This window comes from Apodemus sylvaticus, chromosome 3 (assembly GCF_947179515.1).
Source record: "Apodemus sylvaticus chromosome 3, mApoSyl1.1, whole genome shotgun sequence".
In the NCBI taxonomy this organism is placed as follows: domain Eukaryota; kingdom Metazoa; phylum Chordata; class Mammalia; order Rodentia; family Muridae; genus Apodemus; species Apodemus sylvaticus.
Window position 1 is genome coordinate 97,828,324 of NC_067474.1, and position 20,447 is coordinate 97,848,770.

Genomic DNA, 20,447 nt, shown 5'->3' on the forward strand with positions numbered 1-20,447 from the left:
TTGAAATTCTGGGTATTGGGGGAAGTTTTCTAAACAGAACTCCATTGCCTGAGGCTCTGAGATCAACAACTGATAAACGCGATTTCATGAAACTGAAAAACTTCTATAAGGCAAAGGACATATCAATAGGATAAATTGACAACCTACAGATTGTGAAAAAATCTTTAATAACTCCACATCTGAATGAGGGCTAATATACAAAATATATAAAGAACTCAAGAAGCTAACCTCCATAAAACCAAACAACCCAACCAAAAACTGGGGTATAGAAGTAAGCAGAGAATTTACAACAGAGGAATGACAAGTGGCTGAGAAGCACTTAGAAGGTCGAAGTCTTTAATGATCAAGGAAATGGTTTCTGTGATATGGAAATCATTTCTGTGATGAGGACTAGGTTATTGGGTATGTTGGGCTTGGAAAGTGTTGGTGTATCAGTCAGTTACAGGCTGACAGAGTAAGAAAGTTGTAAGAAAGTTAACTTGAGTCAGGTAGTAGTGGTACATGCCTTTAATACCAACACTTGGGAGAACAAAGTGAGCTTGATACTCTGGTTTCCGGTCTTTCATTTAGTCTGTTTCTTTAGAATCTACTTTGCCTCGCTGCTATCTGTCATGATGTGGTATGGCAAGGAAAGCCGTCTTCAAAACTGGAATCAGTTTTCCAGGGCTATGAGCTTCCAAACATGTGATAACTAAGCTGTTTTTACTCATGTAGATGATAAGCTCCAGATGTTCTGTTGTAGGACTAGAATTTGGATGCAATGACAGGGATAAAGTACCTGTATTATCTTTCTCTCCAAAACTCATAACTCTAGCCTATGATGAGGATAAGAATCTGATGGAGGTACATCATGTAGTGATCCATCAAGCTGGTACAAAGTAAGGAAATTTTGAGAAATTGGTGCCATCAAAAAGAGCTTCATGAGGTATGCCAACCAAATATAATATGTCCCAGATGGAAACTGAAATGCAAATGACATTAAAGTAAAAAGACTAGGTAAACTAAATAGTCTTGTACTTAATAACAGTGTTTGGATATTGGTTAATCATAATTTAAGATATCAACAATAGGGGAACCTGGGTAGGGAAAGACAACAGAAACAGAAGAACTCTAGGAAATACTTCTTACATAATTCTGCACAAATAAAACTGTTCTGAAAAGTGTTCACTGAGGGCTGGCCTGATGGCTTAGGGAGTAAATGAGCTTGCTGCAAGATCTCTGACCAGAGATCAATCTCCAGAACTACATGGATGACAAAAGAAGAAACTTCTACAAGATTTTCTTTGGTCCCTCACATGTATACCTTCTTCCCCTATACATACACACAAGTAAACGACTGTTATAAATAGTGTTGCAGAAACTGAAGGAAAGGCCATCCAGAGACTCACCCACCTGGGCATCCATCCCATATATACTCACCAAACCCAGATACTATTGTGGATGACAAGAAGCTCTTGCTGATAGGAGCCTGATATAGCTGTCTCCTCAGAGGCTCTGCCAGAGCATGACAAATACAGAGGGGATGCTCACAGCCAACAATGGACTGAGCACAGAGTCCCCAACGGTGAAGCTAGAGAAAGGACCCAAGGAGCTAAAGGGGTTTGCAGCCCCATAGGAGGAACAACAATATGAACCAACCAGTACACCCAGAGCTCCCAAGGACTAAACCACCAACCAAAGAGGAGGGACCCATGGCTCCAGATGCATTTGTAGCAGAGGATGGCCTTGTTGGACATTAATGAGAGGAGAGGCCCTTGGTCCTGTGGAGACTTTATGCCCCAGTATAGGGGAATGCCAAGTCAGGAAAGTGGGAGTGGGTGTGTTGGTGAGCAGGGGTACAGGGGATGGGATAGGTGGTTTTTGGAGGGGAAACAAGGAAAGGGGATAACATTTGAAATGTAAATAAAGAAAATATCTAATAAAAAGTCAAAAAATAAATAGTGTTGGATGTAGATTGATTTTTAAAAATACATTTGAAGAGTAGAATTATTATCTCCTCTTCCTTGAAAGTCTGCAATTAAAGTTGACTTGTGTTTATTCCCCTTTTTTGCAGAAAACATGGAAATTATTGAATAAAATGGTTACTGGAAAAAGAACATAACAGTATGAAAATTCACACTCAATATTTCCACTTAACATTCTGGACCCTGTAAAGTTTAGCTTTGTTTTACATTTACCCGGCACAATCTGAGCACTGCATGGCCTGAGTTCTCAGCATCATTATAATATTGAGTCTATTTTTATGGACTTTGATGTATATTTTCAAATTTCTCTAGAAAGTTAAAGCAGATTAAACTTCTCTTGCAATGTTAATAAAGTATAGAAATCATAAATTGGGAACAAATTTAACTGGGTTTCTCTTGGAAAATAAGTACATATAGCTATAGAGTGTGGTAAAAACTACACTCTTATTTCTTAGAAAACAGTTGGGTAGGAATACCATGAAGAAGTCCTTACACTAGAAGAGCAGTGTGCACTTTTTCACACATCATGTTGTTTTATGGTTTTGTTTGTTTGTTTGTTTGTTTGTTATTTCAGAACAGTCTTCCTGTATAGACCAGTTTAGCTAGGAATTTTCATTGTATACTAGGGTGACCTCATACTCAGCAATCCTCCTGCCCTAAGTATTGAGGTTGCAGGTATTCAGCACCATACTCAGCCTTGATTAAAACTAAAAGATGGTTGTTTTAAGAAAGAAAAGTGAAAAATTATGAATATATCTTTTGTCAAAGTGATGAGAGTCAAGAAATAGTGTCTTATTTAAAGAACACATGATTTATATAATTTGAGTAAAAGAATAAAATTACAGAAGAGGATGGATACAAATGTCTCATGATGCTTAAACTATGGAGGACATAAGAAGGGGCAAGTTACTTAGAGCAGAAGGAAAGCGGCTTAAGCTGCTTTGAGTTGCTTTGAACACTAATTTAGTGTTCAAAATAAAATGATGTGTGATCGTGGCAGTACAAGACAGACAACTCTGAAGGAAGTTTTGCAGTATGGTAAATTAACCCCCTAGACATTTAACCTCCTAGACATTAATCAGGTGATTTAAATGCAAAGGATTCCTAAAAATAAAGGCATACAAGTAAAATAGTTCTCTCATACCCAAATTATATGATAGGACTATGGATTTTTTTATTCTACTAAAAATGAAATCAGAGATAAGAACAAAATGGTATTACCTTTGTTCAGAATGTACATAAAGAGATATGCACATAAATTATATACATGCATGTACATATTTGCATTTATATGTTGTCAAAGTTTTGGTAATATCATTGGGATAGATGGGCCTGTGTATAATTTTAAATAAAAAATATTTTCAGGGCTACTAGATCCATATTGATAATATTTACATTTTAAGATTTGGCATTTTGGTATGATTAAATCAATAATAATGGGCTGGAGAAATGGTTCAGGGATTCAGACCCTTGCTGTTTTTGCAGAGTACCTGGATTCAGTTCCCAGCATGGTGGTTCACAGTCACCTATGATTACAGTCCCAGGGGATCAGATGCTCTAACCCAACATCCCCATGGCTCCTCTATGTTATGCTTGTAAATATACTCAGACACAAATAATATATACATAAATCCTTTTTAAAAAGTTAAATCAGTGCAAACACTATTTTCATATGATTCATCATTTTGAAAGCAAGTGATTAACTTGTAGAAGTATTTGTACATGAATTTTATTGACTCAAATCATTCAGGGGAAATAGTGCAATATCACAGCAAGATGGTTTTCATAAGCAGGCTACCTATGGTTCCCATTATTAAAGTTTGGGACTAAAATCCAACAGTTTATGAGATATGAACAGATTTATAAACAGAATATTAAATAATGTATTGACTCAGAATTATTGACGTGTGATTGGATATTAATACTTTATAATCTGGTAAGATCTCCATGGTGCTGGCACTCTCCTACCCCTAAGTTCATATTCTGAGCTCTTGTGTGACTCCCAATGTTCAGATGGTAAAAGGAGCATTCAGTGAAGGGATACTTGTCTGCATCATAAGCTCATAATAATTGATTTATACATTTATAGATATAGGCTTATGGCATGGAGCCTCAATTTAATTTTTTTCTTTTAAATATGTATTTCAACATTTTATTACTATATAAATATATATATATATATATATATATTTGTATAGATTCTTTGTGTTTTAGCTTTACTCTATTAAAATGATATAGTTTAGATAAAAGGAGTTTTGATTTTTTTTTTTTTTAGGTCTTGGAATCTCTCTCAGGGCCTTGTATATATAATGCCTGGACTTGGCTCTAACCTCTTATAACTTATAGTATGTTGTTAAAATGAATTTTTCCAAGGATGTTTATGATTTATATGGTATAATAGTAATGTACCCATATTTATAGAAGATGTAAGATATAATCATAAGTGAGTTTTTTATGTAAGTATTAAAAAAACTGTTTTCTTAACAGGCTCCGTTATCAAGCTTGGAAACATTAATGATCTCACAGAAGTCTGAAATTGAGTATTTACAGAAGAAACTGAAAGTGGCAAATGAAAAGTTGATGGAGAATAGATCTTGTGACCAGGATTTCTCAGAGAAGGGGACTGAAAGAAAACACAAGGTAGAGATATTTATCATATTCGTCATTGTCAGGAGGAGGCTGGTTAAGGCAGCAAGGGAGGAGTCAGAAAGCAACTAGAAGCATGTGTGTGTGTGTGTGTGTGTGTGTGTGTGTGTATATATGCACTAAAACTTTTAATTATTTTGTTGAGGATTCCTCATTTATTGTAAAAATGTAGTTGATTAAATCCCTAATTTTAAATAAAATAAAAAATACTGTATAAATACATATTATAATCAATTTTTGTTTCTGTATTATATGTACAGCACAGGATATCAAATACTAAACTATTTCAACCTTAATTTGTTTTTTGCTTTTCTTTCTTTTTTGTTTTTTGAGATTTAAGGAATAGCAATAAAGATGAAACAGCAAATTTCCACAGCATATTTATTTTTACCTTCTCTGTTTTTCTTTTTCTTTCTTTTTTTGATATGCACTATTTATTTATGTTATGTAGCAGAATATGCTATAGGATATTTAGATATCTATAGAAATATCTATATTATTATAGAAATAGCTTAGAAAGGTTATGGACAAGTTGAAGTAGCCTTTTCCCTGAAAGGAAGGCGTTGTAGACTTTGTTCCTCCTCACACCTGTTCCATGAGCCGTGTTTTATGGAGGCACAGCCCCTGTGCTGAGGGGTGAGTTTGGGGTTCCAGCTTCTGTCCCATTTTTTAATGATTAGAACAAGCTGCTCTAATAAAGGAAATATTTTCAATGAAGCTGATTGGTGGAGCCATGGCATTCTTACCTGTACCTATAATATTGATAGTATTTTCCATAAGAGTGGATTTTATTCATTTAATTCATTTATCACAATATCACTATTGCCCTTTGTAGCTCTTATAATTTTGAAATAACTTCTCAGGCCTTATTTTAGTGAAAGAAAACATTCATGAGATTAAATGCCCACATTTGGTTGATTGCTGTACTGCTGAAGTTTAAGAATATACTATTTTGTCCTCAAAGCCAAGAATAGGAAGGAGAGGCATGTTTTTGACATTTTCTTTTTCTATTTTGAACAGATATACATAAAAGGGGAACACTGCTGCCCAGGTTTATAATCATTTCCCTGCATTCTGTCTCCAGATTGGTATATGGAGCTACATAATATAAACACACATTCTTGTCTCTAGTTAGCCACATTACAGTTAATGACCATATGGTCATTATGGTATAAGATCTACTGTCTGTTGTATTTATATTCCTCAAGCATATTGTTCCTTCAACTTCACAGTGTGTTAAACTATTTCAAAGGGGAAAAAAATCCTTTCCCTCTTGTTTCTGGTTGTCCTATCAAGTGTAACCTTGGACCCTTATAGAGCAATTAGACCAGCCTCTATCCCCTCCTTTGTAATGAGGTTTCTTGCATTTCTGAGTCTATAACCCTTTAGTCTTCCCTAATGGGACATCATTATTCTGAAAGAAACAATGTAAATGTAAATGAATATTCTCATTAACGAGTCACAGAGAAACCTTTAGCTGTAGCACTGTGGTAATTTCGCTTGTTATTTCTCCGGTATTCCATGCAGGACTTTTTTTTATAATTCATTATTAGTATTCAAAATTACTTGTTCTTTAATTTTGCATGTCTTTCATAATCCAGTGTTTCAGCCAGTTCAACCATGTCCTTGTTTTATTCTCGAGGAACCACCTGTGAAACGTTCAAGGTCTTTGTCCCCAAAGAGCTGTTTCATGGACTCCGAGGAGCTAAGGAAGCTTAAAAAGGCTGAAAGAAAGATTGAAAACTTGGAGAAGACGCTACAGCTAAAGGTGAACTTTAAACCATTTCTTTAATCATAACCATTCAAAGATAAATATAAACAGAACAAGTATATTGTTCACAAATTACTGCTTGCTGATTTTTCCTTTTGATTTTAATTCTATAAAAACATACAGTCTTTAAAACAGATTTCTTAGGAATATAAATTGGGGAAAATTTACTACTTGAAAATGAAATATGTATTCATTAATTTCAAATAAAATTGGGAATAAATATTTTACATTAGTTTAGAAACAAAAGTACAACACTATACATAATGAAAAAAAAGAATTTCCTGTTGTTCATTACATATGATGAATGTCTTAAGACTAAATTGGGCTAGGCATCATACTCACTGCTCTTAGGCCACTTACAGGTGCTGGATTAGGTACGTTTTTATAGAGGAACATAGAGTGAGTATTAGGGATGGTGGTGCTGCTTCATTCAGAGTGTAGCTTCCCTGTTTAGCTGAAAATCACCTCACAGACACACCAAGAGGTCTGTCTCCTAGATGATTCTAAATAGAATGAATTTGATAGTGAAGAGTACCCATCAGTAATTTTACATGGAACCAGGTAGAGCTCGCTGTGTAGCTCACTGGTAGAACACATAGGTAATACATGCACAGCCTTTAGGTCAATCGCCAAGCATGTAAAACCAAAACAAACAAATGCAAACACAACAAAGATACCAAATAAATATTTTCTGTATTATGTTTTCTATTTCAACTGAATTTATTGCAGAACATGCCATGCATTTAAATTCCTTCTCTGCTCATTTTAAGAAGCATATACCTTATTGCTCTGTCTTTGAGAGCACATAAATTCTAACTCATATTTATGAGAGGAAGTTGTTATTAGTTATAGTTTTCTATAACATAGTTGATTATATGTAGGTATATACATGCATATGCATGCATATGTGCACACACATAAATACTCATTTATATTGATCCATATTGTATTTTCATATAGGATTATTTACATTAAATTCTCATTGGTTCTCCCAGTAACAGAAGCTGAGAAGTTCTAGATCTATACTTAGGAACTGGAGGTCTAAGAGATCTAAACATATAGTTCCAGTCTGAGTCCTAAGGCTGTAAAACCAGAACTCATTGTGTCAGTTCATGGTATTTGTTTTTGTTTTTGTTTTTGTTTTTGTTTTCAAGACAGGGTTTCTCTGTGTAGCCCTGGCTGTCCTGGAACTCACTCTATAGACCAGGCTGGTCTCGAACTCAGATATCCACCTGCCTCTGCCTCCCAAGTACTGGGATTAAAGGTGTGTGCCACCACAGTCTGGCTGTAAGTTCATGTTTAAGTCTCAGTTTGAGTCCAAAGGCAAGGGAAGATCAGTATCTCATCTCAGAGATGGTCAAGCAGAGAGAATTTTTTAACTGAGGTTTTCAAGAGATTGAGGAATGCTAGATATTTTAATCACTAATTTGTGCATTCTTTTGCTACTAACATAGTATCAGAGATCTATGCCTAACACAGAAAAGAGATTTCTTTAGAGTACCAGTTCCTACACATGGAATGGTCCCATCTGGAGATAACCTTCTTCAAGCAGTATATAAAAGTGAGTGACAAGGAACACTCGCCCTCCCTCTTCCTATTAAGCTACAGCAATTCAGTCTTATGGTCTTCATATAAAAACAAACGAAACAAAAATAAACCAAAACAAAATAAAACTGGTCTAATCTTACTATCTCACATAGGCCAGACCTCAAAGCACTATAGTCACTCAAAGTTCCTGCCATCTTAATCACTCATAATAGAGGTTAACTGTTTCACATGAAGCTTGGGGGATGCTGCTCAGTGAGAGAATACTGCCTTGGTATGTATAAGGCTTTGGCTTCTATCACCAACACCGTGAATAGTAACAGTGGGAATGAGTGTGTTTGCTTTTCCAAGACTTCTGTAAGGTATCACCCCAAACTGGGTGGCTTAGTACAATAGAAATGTACTGTCATGGGATTTCAGACTAGACCAGTCTAATAGCAAAGTATCAGCCAGACCAGTCCCTCTGATTGCTGAGTGTCAGTCCTATTTCTTCCTCCTCATTTCTTGTTCTTTAACTATCTGTTGCCTTATAAGTGGCATCCCCCGTGTCTTCACATTGTCTTTTATACATGTCTTTCTCTCTGTGTCTGTATTTTACCATTTTAGAAGTATATTAGATTAGGGCCCACATAATGACCTCATTTTTATTTTAATTACCTCATATGAATCCCATCTCAAAAAAAATCATATTCTGACACATCAGAATTAGGATACAACATAGTTTTTTTTTTATTTTTTTTATTGTGGAGGAATAAGTAGAAGAAAGTTGATTTATAAAACTATCTGGATTTTAAAATATTTTGTTCTGACTTCTTGGGTTTTAGGCTATTATCCATTAATGTGTGTGTGTGTGTGTGTGTGTGTGTGTGTGTGTGTCTGAAAACATTTATTTACATATCCTCAAATACAACCCCCTCAATGAGGTAATAGTTTCATGGAGAAAGTTATAAGTTAGAGCACTTTGAAAATATATTGATAGGAATAGTGTGTGGGTAGTTACAGCAGGCAGAGGAATCTCAACTACAGGCATCAAATGTTATCTGATTATATTCTTAGCCCTTTGGTAGAGAATGGGTTTTTGTGAGTACATTCCAAAGATTGTTAACTGTTGATCAGGATATTATGTCAAACTCTGAGGTGGTTAAGGAGGCTCTTTGGGTGTTAATGTTATCCCAAGGGAAATTGTAATTAGGGTATCAGATCAACAACAACAACAACAAAAGCTGTATTCACTGAAGAGTTTTTATCAGTTTATTAACCTATGAAGACAGATTTACACCAAGTCCATCAGTGAGGGGCATCAAGACAGGAATCTGGAGCATAATCTATGGAGGACAGCTGTTTGCTGGCTGGCTTACAGGTTCTTATGGAGTTAGCTTTCTTTTTGTAGTTTAAGACTATGCCTAGGGATGGCACAACCCACAGTGGGCTGGACCTTCTTATAACAGGTATGAATCAAGATAATCCTACACAGACTTGCCCACTGGCCTTAACTGGCCTAGGCAATTCTTCAGTCAAGACTTTCCTTTCACATGACTCTACGCTGTGTCAAGTTGACAACTAATGCTGACTGGACATAAAGTTTATATGTATATTTTCATAGTCCTGATACATATGGAATTTATACATTTTGATAAAATTAAGTATTCATAATGCAGTTCTTGGAGATTATTTTTTGACTCATCAGGTCATTATAGAAAGAAGAGACAGAACATAAAGTTGGAAGGGAGCATGAAACGGGAAATCTTGGAGGAGTTAGGGGAGTGAAGTAGGGGAAAATGTGATTGAAATATATCAAATACAAGAATTTTATTGAGTATTTTTGCATCAATATTCATAAGGGAAATTGGTTTAAGGTTCTCTTTTTTTGTTGGATCTCTGTGTGGTTTTGGTATCAACGAAATTGTTGCTTCATAAAGCAAGTTAGGTAATGTTCCTTCTGTTTCTATTTTGTGAAATAGTTTGAAGAGTATTGGCATTAGGTCTCCTTTGAAGGTCTGATATAATTCTGCACTAAAACCACCTGGTCCTGTCTGGTTTTTTCTTTAGGTGTTATGGGACCATTTAGATGTTCTAGCTGATCCTGATTAAATTTTGGTAGTTGGTATCTGTCTAGGAAATTGTCCATTTCATTCAGATTCTCCAGTTGTATTGAGTATAGGCTTTTGTATTAGGATCTGTTGATTTTTTTAATTTCCTAAGTTTCTGTTGTTATACTCAATAAAATTCTTGCCAACCAAATCCAAGAACACATCAACGCGATCATCCACCATGATCAAGTAGGCTTCATCCCAGGGATGCAGGGATGGTTCAATATTCGGAAATTGATCAATATAATCCACTACATAAACACTCAAAGAAAAGAATTGCATGGTCATTTCATTAGATGCTGAAAAGGCATTTGGCAAAATTCAGCATCCTTTCATGTTAAAGGTCTTGGAAAGAACAAGAATTCAAGGTCTATGTTAAATATAATAAAAGCAATATACAGCAAACCAGTAGCTAACATCAACATGGAGAGAAACTTGAAACAATACCACTAAAATCAGGGACTACACAAGGCTGCCCTCTCTCTCCATATTTATTTAATATAGTACTTGAAGTTTTAGCTAGAGCAATTAGACAACAAAAGGATGTCAAAGGGATACAAATTGGAAAGTAAAAAGTCAAATTATCACTATTTGCAGATGATATGATAGTATGCTTAAGCAACTCAAAAAACACCAGAGAACTCCTACAGCTTATAAACAACTTCAGCAAAGTGGCTGGATATAAAATTAACTCAAGCAAGTCAGTATCCTTCCTATACCCAAAGGATAAACAGGCTGAGAAAGAAATTAGGGAAATGACACCCTTCACAATAGCCACAAACAATATAAAGTATCTTGGTGTGACTCTTACCAAACAAGAGAAAGATCTATATGACAGGAACTTCAAGTCTTTGAAGAAAAAAATCCAAGAAGACCTCAGAAGATGGGAAAATCTTCCATGCTCATGGATTGGCAGGATTAATATAGTAAAAATGGCCATCTTGCCAAAAGCAATATGCAGATTCAATGCAATCCCCATCAAAATCCCAACTCAGTTCTTTATAAAGTTAGAAAGATCAATTCTCAAATTTGTCAAGGAATAACAAAAATCCCAGGATAGCTAAAACTATCCTCAACAGTAAAAGAACTTCTGGGGGAATCAATATCCCTGACCTCAAACATTACTACAGAGCAATAGTGCTAAAAACTGCATAATATTGGTACAATGACAGGCAAGTGGATCAGTGGAATAGAATTGAAGACCCAGAAATGAACCCACACACCTATGGTCACTTGATCTTCGACAAAGGAGCTACAAACATCCAGTGGAAAAAGATAGCCTTTTCAACAAACCGTGCTGGTTCAACTGGAGGTCAGCATGCAGAAGAATGTGAATTGATCTATTCTTATCTCCTTGTACTAAGCTCAAGTCCAAGTGTATCAAGGACCAACACATAAAACCAGACACACTGAAACTAATAGAAAAGAAACTGGGGAAGAGCCTTGAGGGCCTGGACATAGGGGAAAATTTCCTGAACAGAACACCAATAGCTTATGCTCTAAGATCAAGAATTGACAAATAGGACCTCATAAAATTACTGAGTTTCTGTAATGCAAAGTACATTTTCAAAAGAACAAAATGGCAGCCAACAAATTGGGAAAAGATCTTTACCAACCCTACATCCAATAGAGGGCTTATATCCAAGATATACAAAGAACTCAAGAAGGTTGACGCCAGAGAGCCAAATAATCCTATTAAAAACTCGGGTACAGAGCTAAACAAAGAATTTTCACCTGAGAAATATTGAGAAGCACCTAAAGAAATGTTCGGCCTGGCGGTGGTGGCTCACGCCTGTAATCCCAGTACTCTGGGAGGCAGAGGCAGGCAGATTTCTGAGATCAAGGCCAGCCTAGTCTACAGAGTGAAAAAGAAAGAAAGAAAATAAATGTTCAATATCCTTTGTCATCAGGGAAATTCAAATCAAAACAGCCCTGAGATTTCACCTCACACCAGTGAGAATGACTAAGATCAAAAACTCAGGAGAAAACAGGTGCTGGTGAAGATGTGGAGAAAGAGGAACATTCCTCCACTGCTGGTGGGGTTGCAAGCTGGTACAACCACTCTGGAAATCAGTCTGGCAGTTCCTCAGAAAACTGGGCATGATAGTACCGGAGGACCCTTCTATAGCACTCCTGGGCATATACCCAGAGGATTCCCCAGCATGTAATAAGGATACATGCTCCACTATATTCATAGCAGCCCTATTTATAATAGCCAGAAGCTGGAAAGAACCCAGATGTCCCTCAATGGAGGAATAGATACAGAAAATGTGGTATATATACACAATGGAGTATTATTCAGCCATTAAAAACAATGAATTCATGAAATTCTTAGACAAATGGATGAAACTGGAGAATATCATCCTGAGTGAGGTAACCCAATTACAAAAGAACACTCATGGTATGGACTCACTGATAAGTGGATATTAGCCTAGAAGCTCGGAATACCCACGACAAAATTCACATATCAAATAAAGCCCAAGAAGAAGGAAGAAGAGGCCCCTGGTTCTGGAAAGGCTCAGTGCAGCAGTGTAGGGGAATACCAGGACAGGGAAGAGGAAAGGGGTGGATTGGGGAACAGGGGGAGGGAATAAGAACTTTCTGGGAGGGAGCATCCAGGAAAGGGAAAATCATTTGAAATGTAAATAAAGAATATATCGTTTAAAAAAAAGAAAACAGAAATATATCAAATGTATGTCTTGAAACACTAATGAGCAGAAAGCCTCAGCTGGGCTGAGATGCTCTGTCCATGAATTGGTGGATGGGGGAACCGGGGGAGGGAAGAGGGCTTATGGGACATTCGGGGAGTGGGGAGCCAGAAAAGGGGAAATCATTTGAAATGTAAATAAAAAATATATCGAATAAAAAAAATAAAGCTGACAACTGACAGCACCTATGGAAGCTAGTGAAAATATCAACTTACCAAGCACTGTCATGCACTGCATTCAAACTGCTGGGGAACTGACTCACAGATGGAATCTTTTTCACCCTGTTAGCCTCAACCCTAACTGTACCTTGTTTACCCTTTCCTCTCTGGCAGAGAGATTGGTGTCTTTCATTGTTGAGATTATGGACAATCTGTTTCTGCTAAAATCAGATTATTCTTTTTTATTTCTATTTCCAAATCTCCTTCTTTAGTATCCATCTAACATGCATGAAATTCTCAAAGAAACATGGTCAGGTATGGGGGAGGAGGAGACAGGAGAGAATCCCTGTGGGCCAGCAGAATGAATGGAAATATGTAGCCTAGAGTTAGGGCATGGGGTGGGAGGTGGGGGACCCTCTGGAATGTATCAGAGACCCACGAGGTGAGGGACTCTCAGGACTCAAAGGGAGGGACCTTAGATGAAATGCCTAACCATGGGGAGAGGGAACTTGTAGTGTCCACTTCCAGGAAAAGACAGGGTATCAGTGGAGGGATGGGGTTGCCTTCCCACAGTCAAAAACTACGACCCAGAATTATTCCTGTCTAAAACAACTGCAGGGAAAAAAATGGAGCTGAGATGGGGGGAAGGTGGTCCAGTGACTGTAGCCCAAATTGAGATCCATCTCAAGGGGAGGCTCCAAGGCCTGACACTATTACTGATGCCTATTACTGATGCTATGGTGTGCTTTTAGAAAGGAGCCTAGCTTGGCTGTCATCTGAGTGGCCCTCACTTTAGTTCTATTTCTGAAGACAAATGTGTTCCATAGCATCACATATGTGGATTAAAGTATACTTAAATATTAACACTAATTGGGTATATTATATTGAATTATAAACCTTAGTATGAGTCCCCCATTTTAATGGATCAAATTATAAGCACTTTATAAATGTTTTATAAACACTGGAGTATTATACATTAATGAATCAATAAAGAGGCAAATAAAATTAAGAGAAAGTTCATTGGTCTCCTAAAATAACTTCTTATCCTATAGAGCTACAGACATTAATTACCATAGAAAAGCAAAATCCTTAAAAGAAGTTTTCAAAAATTAACTGTAAAATAAGAGATTATTAGGGATAAATTTGATCCTGTGAAGAATAATTAAAGCAAGCTATTGCAGAAGATTTTTACATACTTTAGGTTTTGAGAAATATTTTGACCTTAATTTCTCATAAACATTTCTTATAGGTAATTTCTTATAGGAAATTTATTAAGAAATTTCTAACATGCCATTTAAGAAAACTGATAGATGTGGTATGAAAAATTCAAGTTTTAGATAATTCTTTGTGTCCTATAAGATATCTTCTATTTTAAATATGTAGCAGAGGATGGCCTTTTCAGACATCAAAGAGAGGAGAGGTCATTGGTCCTGAGTAGGTTCAATGCCCCAGTGTAGGGGAATGCCAGGACAGGGAAGAGGGGGTAGATGGATTAGTGAGCAAGGGAGGAGGGATGGGGCGGGGTGGGGGTGGGGGGGGGAGGGAGGGATGGGACAGGGGGTATTCCGGAGGGGAAACAAGGAAAAGGGATATCATCTGAAATGTAAATAAAGCAAATATCTAATAAAAAAGACAAGGAATCTGAAAAATAAAAGACATTCAAATCTAAATTTAAATGTCTGCCACAAAATTAAAATAAGTACCTTAAATTTTTAATGGCTATTTTAGGTATTAGAATATGCTTCTTTAAAAAAAGTTACAGCAATTGTATGAAAATATTTTGAAACTCTGTTAGATGATACTTTTTCTGAGCACTCCATGCCACTTTTGTACTTTATTTTTCTTTATCAGAAATTTCTCTTTGTCTATGATATAAAAAATTTCTTGGTATGAACATACCAATACTTTTGATAGCCACTTAGGAGAAATATACTTAAAATAAATATGCTTTTAGTATACTTAGGAGAAGTATACTAAAAGCAGAGCTAAAAAGTATTCATACTCATAAGACAGAATTGAAGTAAAGTAATACAAACTCTAAGTATTTTCTTCCAATTTAGATGAAAGGTAAGTGGCCAAGAAAAGAATTAATTCTAAAGGATAAAGGCATCACTGCTAATACCTGGAGAGAGGGTGATAAAAGACGCTCACATTTGCTGTGCATCTCTCTAGGGAAGACCCTCTGCCAGGCTTCTGTCTGTAAGCCTTTGTTTGCTATTCAGGTTTTGTAAGAAAAGTTGAATGTAGTTGTGTTTGTAAGATTATTCAGCTAATAGAAAAATCTAAGTGTGGAATGCCTACTCATTTTATATCACTGTAAGCTAGAGAGAACCTCTGTCTTCTAGCAATTTATTGTAGAGGTTCATTATACAATAATTCGAGTGTGACTTAAAGGTTCATACTTTATTTGATGAGTATGAGTGTTCTCTCTCTCCCTCTCTTTCTCTCTCTCTCCCTCTCCCTATCCCTATCCCTCTCTCTCTTGCCCTCTCTCTCTCTCTCTCTCTCTCTCTCTCTCTCTCTCTGTGTGTGTGTGTGTGTGTGTGTGTGTGTGTGTTACCCATGAAGGCCAGACAAAGATGTTAGATCCTATTGAACTGGAGTTGCAGATGGTTATGAGTTTCCATGTGGGTGCGAACACTCCTAACTCCTGAGCAATTGCTCCAGTCCCTGGTTGCTTCTTTTCCCTCCCAGTTGAGTATCTCATAGGGAACAAAAAGTCAGGAAGTCACTTGTTTTCGTTTGAGAAACATAGTTCATAATTAGTGTAGTAACATGAATGTAATTCCAAAGACCAGCAGATTGATTGGCCCTTGTGCTATGGCTATATCTAATAAGTAGATTGGCCCTTCTGCTATAGCTATATCTAATCAGTAGTTCCCTCATGTGCTATGCTTCAGAACTGCTAAGTGTATTTCTCCCTTCCAGTCTTAATGGTAGAACCTAAGTGTAAATTATCTGGTTTATAGCATAAGTTTATCCTTGGTTTCTTCCCTTTGTGAAATCCCTGTGCTTTATTACATACAGATTATGGATCTGTGGCCTTAAGAATTGATCTTGCTGCAACTAATATCCTTATATTTTAATAAAATAATTTTCATGTGTGTGTAGATAAATCCTTTTGATGTTAATACAGAAAAATATAAACATTTCTAAAATAAATGTATGAATATTTTCATGTCTTCAAACTAAGAAAAGTGCACAAAAAATTAAGTGAATTGATTGAATGGTTCAAGCAAGCCTGTTCTTTGACTAGAGGGAAAAAATGGTTCGGGCTTCTTAAGTAAGTGTTGTAAATGCACTCACTGTTTCACATGACCTTCCTTCCAGCTTCATCCCTAGGTGAGCAATTTTAGAAGCATTATGTCAATGGTATTTCATAAATGTATACTTGCTTTCTGTGTTCTATAGAGCCAAGAAAATGATGAGCTAAGAGATGCCCATGAAAAACGCAAGGAAAGGCTACAGATGCTACACACCAACTACAGAGCAGTAAGAGAGCAATTAAAACAGTGGGAAGAAGACAGTGGCGTGTGAGTTACATCGCTCATAAAGGCATCTCCCTAAATATTAAAGGGAATGGAGAGCATTATATAGGTGTTTTAATGGCTTTTGTTTAGTTTTGGAGGAATTATTTGGTAGTCAAATCTTTACTGTGAATATTTTAGGGGAGAACATAACAAATGAAAACAGAAAAGTGTGCTAGCCATAACTATAGATTTTCCTATCATTTACAGATGTCACTGGCAGAAGGTGATTATGAGTAGTATATCTTTACTATCAATAGAATACCTTAATAAATGTCTATAAGTCAAAGGAAACCCAGTTAATACCTGTATTATTGAAGAACTGCTTTTAAATAAATAAAAGACTGATGTTAAATTTTTATAACCCCCAAAGTATTTACATTTTAATGGAAAGACAGTAGAAATATGAAAACTACATGTATAGTTAACCACCTTAAAACTATTTCAACCCAGTCTGCAATTTGAAGATCTTTACTATCCATCAGTTTTTTAAACTTCAGCTTATCTGAATGAATTGGCAGTCTCAGTTCAATTGCTCTGAACAGGTGTTCAGATCTTGGTTAGTTGTAAGTTGCTCCCCTGGTAACAGTATCAACAGAGGGCAAAGGACTGGATGAGAAGAGCAAATCTACTTCCCTCCCACCTTGAGATGGATCCTTTAGGGCACTGTTGATGATACACATTGGTCTGTTCTGTAGAGAAGTAGTTTCTAAATCGGCCAGTACAGCACTTTTAGAAACTAAAAGTGAAGTTTGTTTCATATACAGAAAAATGAAACTATAAAGGGCATTTGGCCTCACTGGTAGATAATTGTCACTTCTAACCTCTTCCTGTGATGAATGGGAAATGTTTCACATCATGTCTCAGTAAAGCAGTGATGAAGCCACTTTCCCTAGTGTTAACCTCTGCTCACCCAGCTTGCAGTAGCAGCTACAAGAGTGCAATCTGCTTTTTGACACAGTCACATTAATAATGTGCCTGTGATAGGGCATCTTTACCACATGCAGGTCAGATGTCAGCAAATTCTAGATGAATCAGTTGCTGTGGTCTCTTATGTAGACTTACAATCCTACAGTGTATGTTTTATTACTATTATACTAGAATAAATGAGAGAAATAAACCCCTAGGTTTATTAATATCATATGTCTGCTTAAAAGTTTGCTTTCCCGGTAGCAATTTCACATTAGGAAATTATGATATAGGACTTTAACTTTTACATGCTTAGGTATTAGGAAAGTCATTTAAAAAGTAGTAAAATTAAAATAGTAATTGAGATTTGGTCTCAATTCATAAATAGTTATGAATTTTAAGGAATGTATAAATAAACTTTTATACCACTTTCAATATGCAGTTGTTTACTTTAAAAATAGGGCTGAAACCAGAAGAACGGAACGAGCAGATCCTCAACAGCTTCAGCATGAAGATTCTGATGCTGTGTGGAATGAACTGGCATATTTCAAAAGAGAAAACCGGGAGTTGATGGTTCAGAAGTGAGTTGTTTTTCAACAAGAGAAATTGTATAAATAATTTGAGATTTATTTTTGTTACTCAAAGTCTATTAGAGAAGCACATTTTAAAACTTGAAAATGAAATTATCTGAGATTTATAAATAAGACCATATGTATGTATGTGTATATATATGCATATATATATAAAAACATGCAATAACAACTTGCTCATTTGCTAGCTCTAACAGAAACTGTATAATATGATCTAGGGATTGTGTTAATTAATGTGGCTCTCATCTGTTGAGGGTGTCGTTCTTCATTAGCCTGTATTTTAGACACTGCCTTGCTTCATTTTTGGAATGAGGTGGAGAGGGGATAACCTAGCCAGCCATCCTTGTTTGATCTCCTAGATATATACGCAATGCAGAATGCCTGAGCTCTCTTGGTTCCCTGCCCTGTCCTGCTAATCCCAGCTGAGCTCATTATGGTGTAGCCTTGCTGCTACTCTTGGAGCCAGAGCTGTCCAAGCTAATTACTGGCAGCAGCAGAACTGCCTGTTAAGGGTCTGGTGTGGATCTGCTAACATGGTCCTTGGTAGTGACCTGCAGAAGACACGAGGGAATTGCTCTCTCTTTTGCTGTGCACTACCTGTCCTTTGGGTTTAATGTGGATCCTCTACATAGGTCTTTTAGCTGCCCTAAGTATAAAACTTGATGAAGGATACTCATATTTTAGAAAACACACAGTTTGCTTGCTTGATCTTATAATTCACGGGCTATTACATTCAGCTTGGCAAAGAAGGAACATCTTTTGTCTTGTTTTATTTTCAGACAAAGAAAGATTATACCAATATAATTAGCCTGTTCCTTTACTTAACTATGTTTTTCATTTAGAGTGAATTTTTAACATATGAATTATGAAGTTTTTAAGTCAGTTGTTTATGATATTGTTTAGTTTGGTACAATTTAACATCATGTGGCATATTGTACTTAAATGTCATTGATTATTCTTAGCTGTAAGCATAAAGCTTCTTTATTTCTAATCTGTGTAACTCTTGATTCTTTTCTATATAATGATAAACTTTTGAGGAAATTATCATGTCAGATTTAAGTGTATATTCTCATTTACCTCCTAAAGTACAGTTTTCTCTATTATAGCTGAAGATTAAAGGCTAATAACTATGTCTCTTACATGAAACTTGCTTTACAGGCTACATAAATTTTTTGGTTCAAACATTTTTTGATGATTTGGAATAGCTTTATTGAAATATAATTCATAAGCCATATAATTCTCCCATATTACACATAATTCAAAGCCTATTCCAAGGTTTCTACACTATCTATAGTTACTGTTATTTTTAGAACGTCTTTATTACCTCTAGCCTGTTCAACCTACCCTTCCATCTACTTTTCCAGCCCTAAGTAATTACATGCTATTCTCTGTTTATAGATTTTCCTACTCTCAATTTTTCATATACTTTCTGTAGCCCTATTATTTTACTAAATATTGTATTTCCAAAGCTCATCCATGGTTTAGAATGTACCGGTACTGCATTAATCTTTTAGGAATTAAGTTAAATTAGAGACCTACTCTAACTAGCTGTTAGAGCTAAGCTACTCAAGAAAATTCAGGTAGATAGATGTTAACTCGAAGGATAAGAGTGTTCTTGTCCTTGGTTCTACTGCAGGTGGGGGCCTTATTGATGTCTGTGGCCCATGTTACCACTGAAGGCCATGTGGATGTCCTTGGTCTGTGCCCCTGCCTGAAGCCATGTTAATATTTATGGGCTTTGCTCTAACCTGGGAGTCTAACCAGGACTCCGTTTGTATGAGTGGCCTATGCTGCCACCGAGGCCATGTTGAGGTCTATAAACTGTGTTGTCACGATAGTCCAGGCAGATGTTTTTGGTCTGGGCTGCCACCTCAAGTCATGTTGATTTCCATGGGCTGCCATTGTGGGCTATATTGGTATCTGTGGTCCATGTTGCCCTGTAGAAGGCCATGTTGATGTCTTTGTCCTGTGCTGTCACTGGGGGCTATGAAGGTGTTTGAGGTTTGTGCTGCAGCAGAATGCTATTTTGATGTCCACCATTGATCCTGCCACAGGACACCATTTGATGTTCATGGCACATGCTGATATGGAGACCATGTAGATGTTCATGGTTCTTGCTGTTGCCAGAAATCATGTGGAAGTCCATTATCCATATTCCCTCTGCCTGTCAAAGGCAAGGAAACTACTTCTGTGGTAGCATTGATGACTCCAGAATCACAGTTGAGAAATGGGGAAATAGAAGGCTTCTATGACAAATACACCCTTTCCTCAAAAAAAAAAAAAAAAAAAAAAAAAAAAAAAGTAACAGCCTAGACTGGAAGCCATGGAAGAAAACTCTTATTGTGTTAAAGATGCTGAAGTGTAGCTCTACATTATTAGTGGCTTCTGACAAGGATGTGGGTTGGGTAGGACTTTGGCCACCAGAAGTTTGATCATGCTCCAGTGAGTCAGATCCAGGCAACACAAATTGGATGGTATTTTTTTAATTTTGTTTTTGGTTTTGTTTGTTTGTTTTTCAGTTGGGGGGAAGTCACAAGGG

The 20,447-nt window shown here is 36.5% G+C and overlaps 1 protein-coding gene across 3 annotated transcripts in view; it reads left to right on the top strand.

The window, feature by feature from the left end:
- Window positions 1-20,447, top strand: part of Cntln (centlein) — a 271,988-nt gene that overhangs the window by 127,970 nt on the left and 123,571 nt on the right. For all 3 annotated transcript variants that reach the window (XR_007977034.1, XM_052176700.1, XM_052176701.1), the window contains exons 9-12: window positions 4,452-4,604; window positions 6,253-6,378; window positions 16,294-16,415; window positions 17,780-17,899. Coding sequence is in view for 2 of the 3 variants with exons in the window: in XM_052176700.1 (XP_052032660.1) it covers window positions 4,452-4,604; window positions 6,253-6,378; window positions 16,294-16,415; window positions 17,780-17,899 (521 nt within the window). In the remaining variant the exon portion in view is untranslated. The remainder of the gene's footprint in view (window positions 1-4,451; window positions 4,605-6,252; window positions 6,379-16,293; window positions 16,416-17,779; window positions 17,900-20,447) is intronic.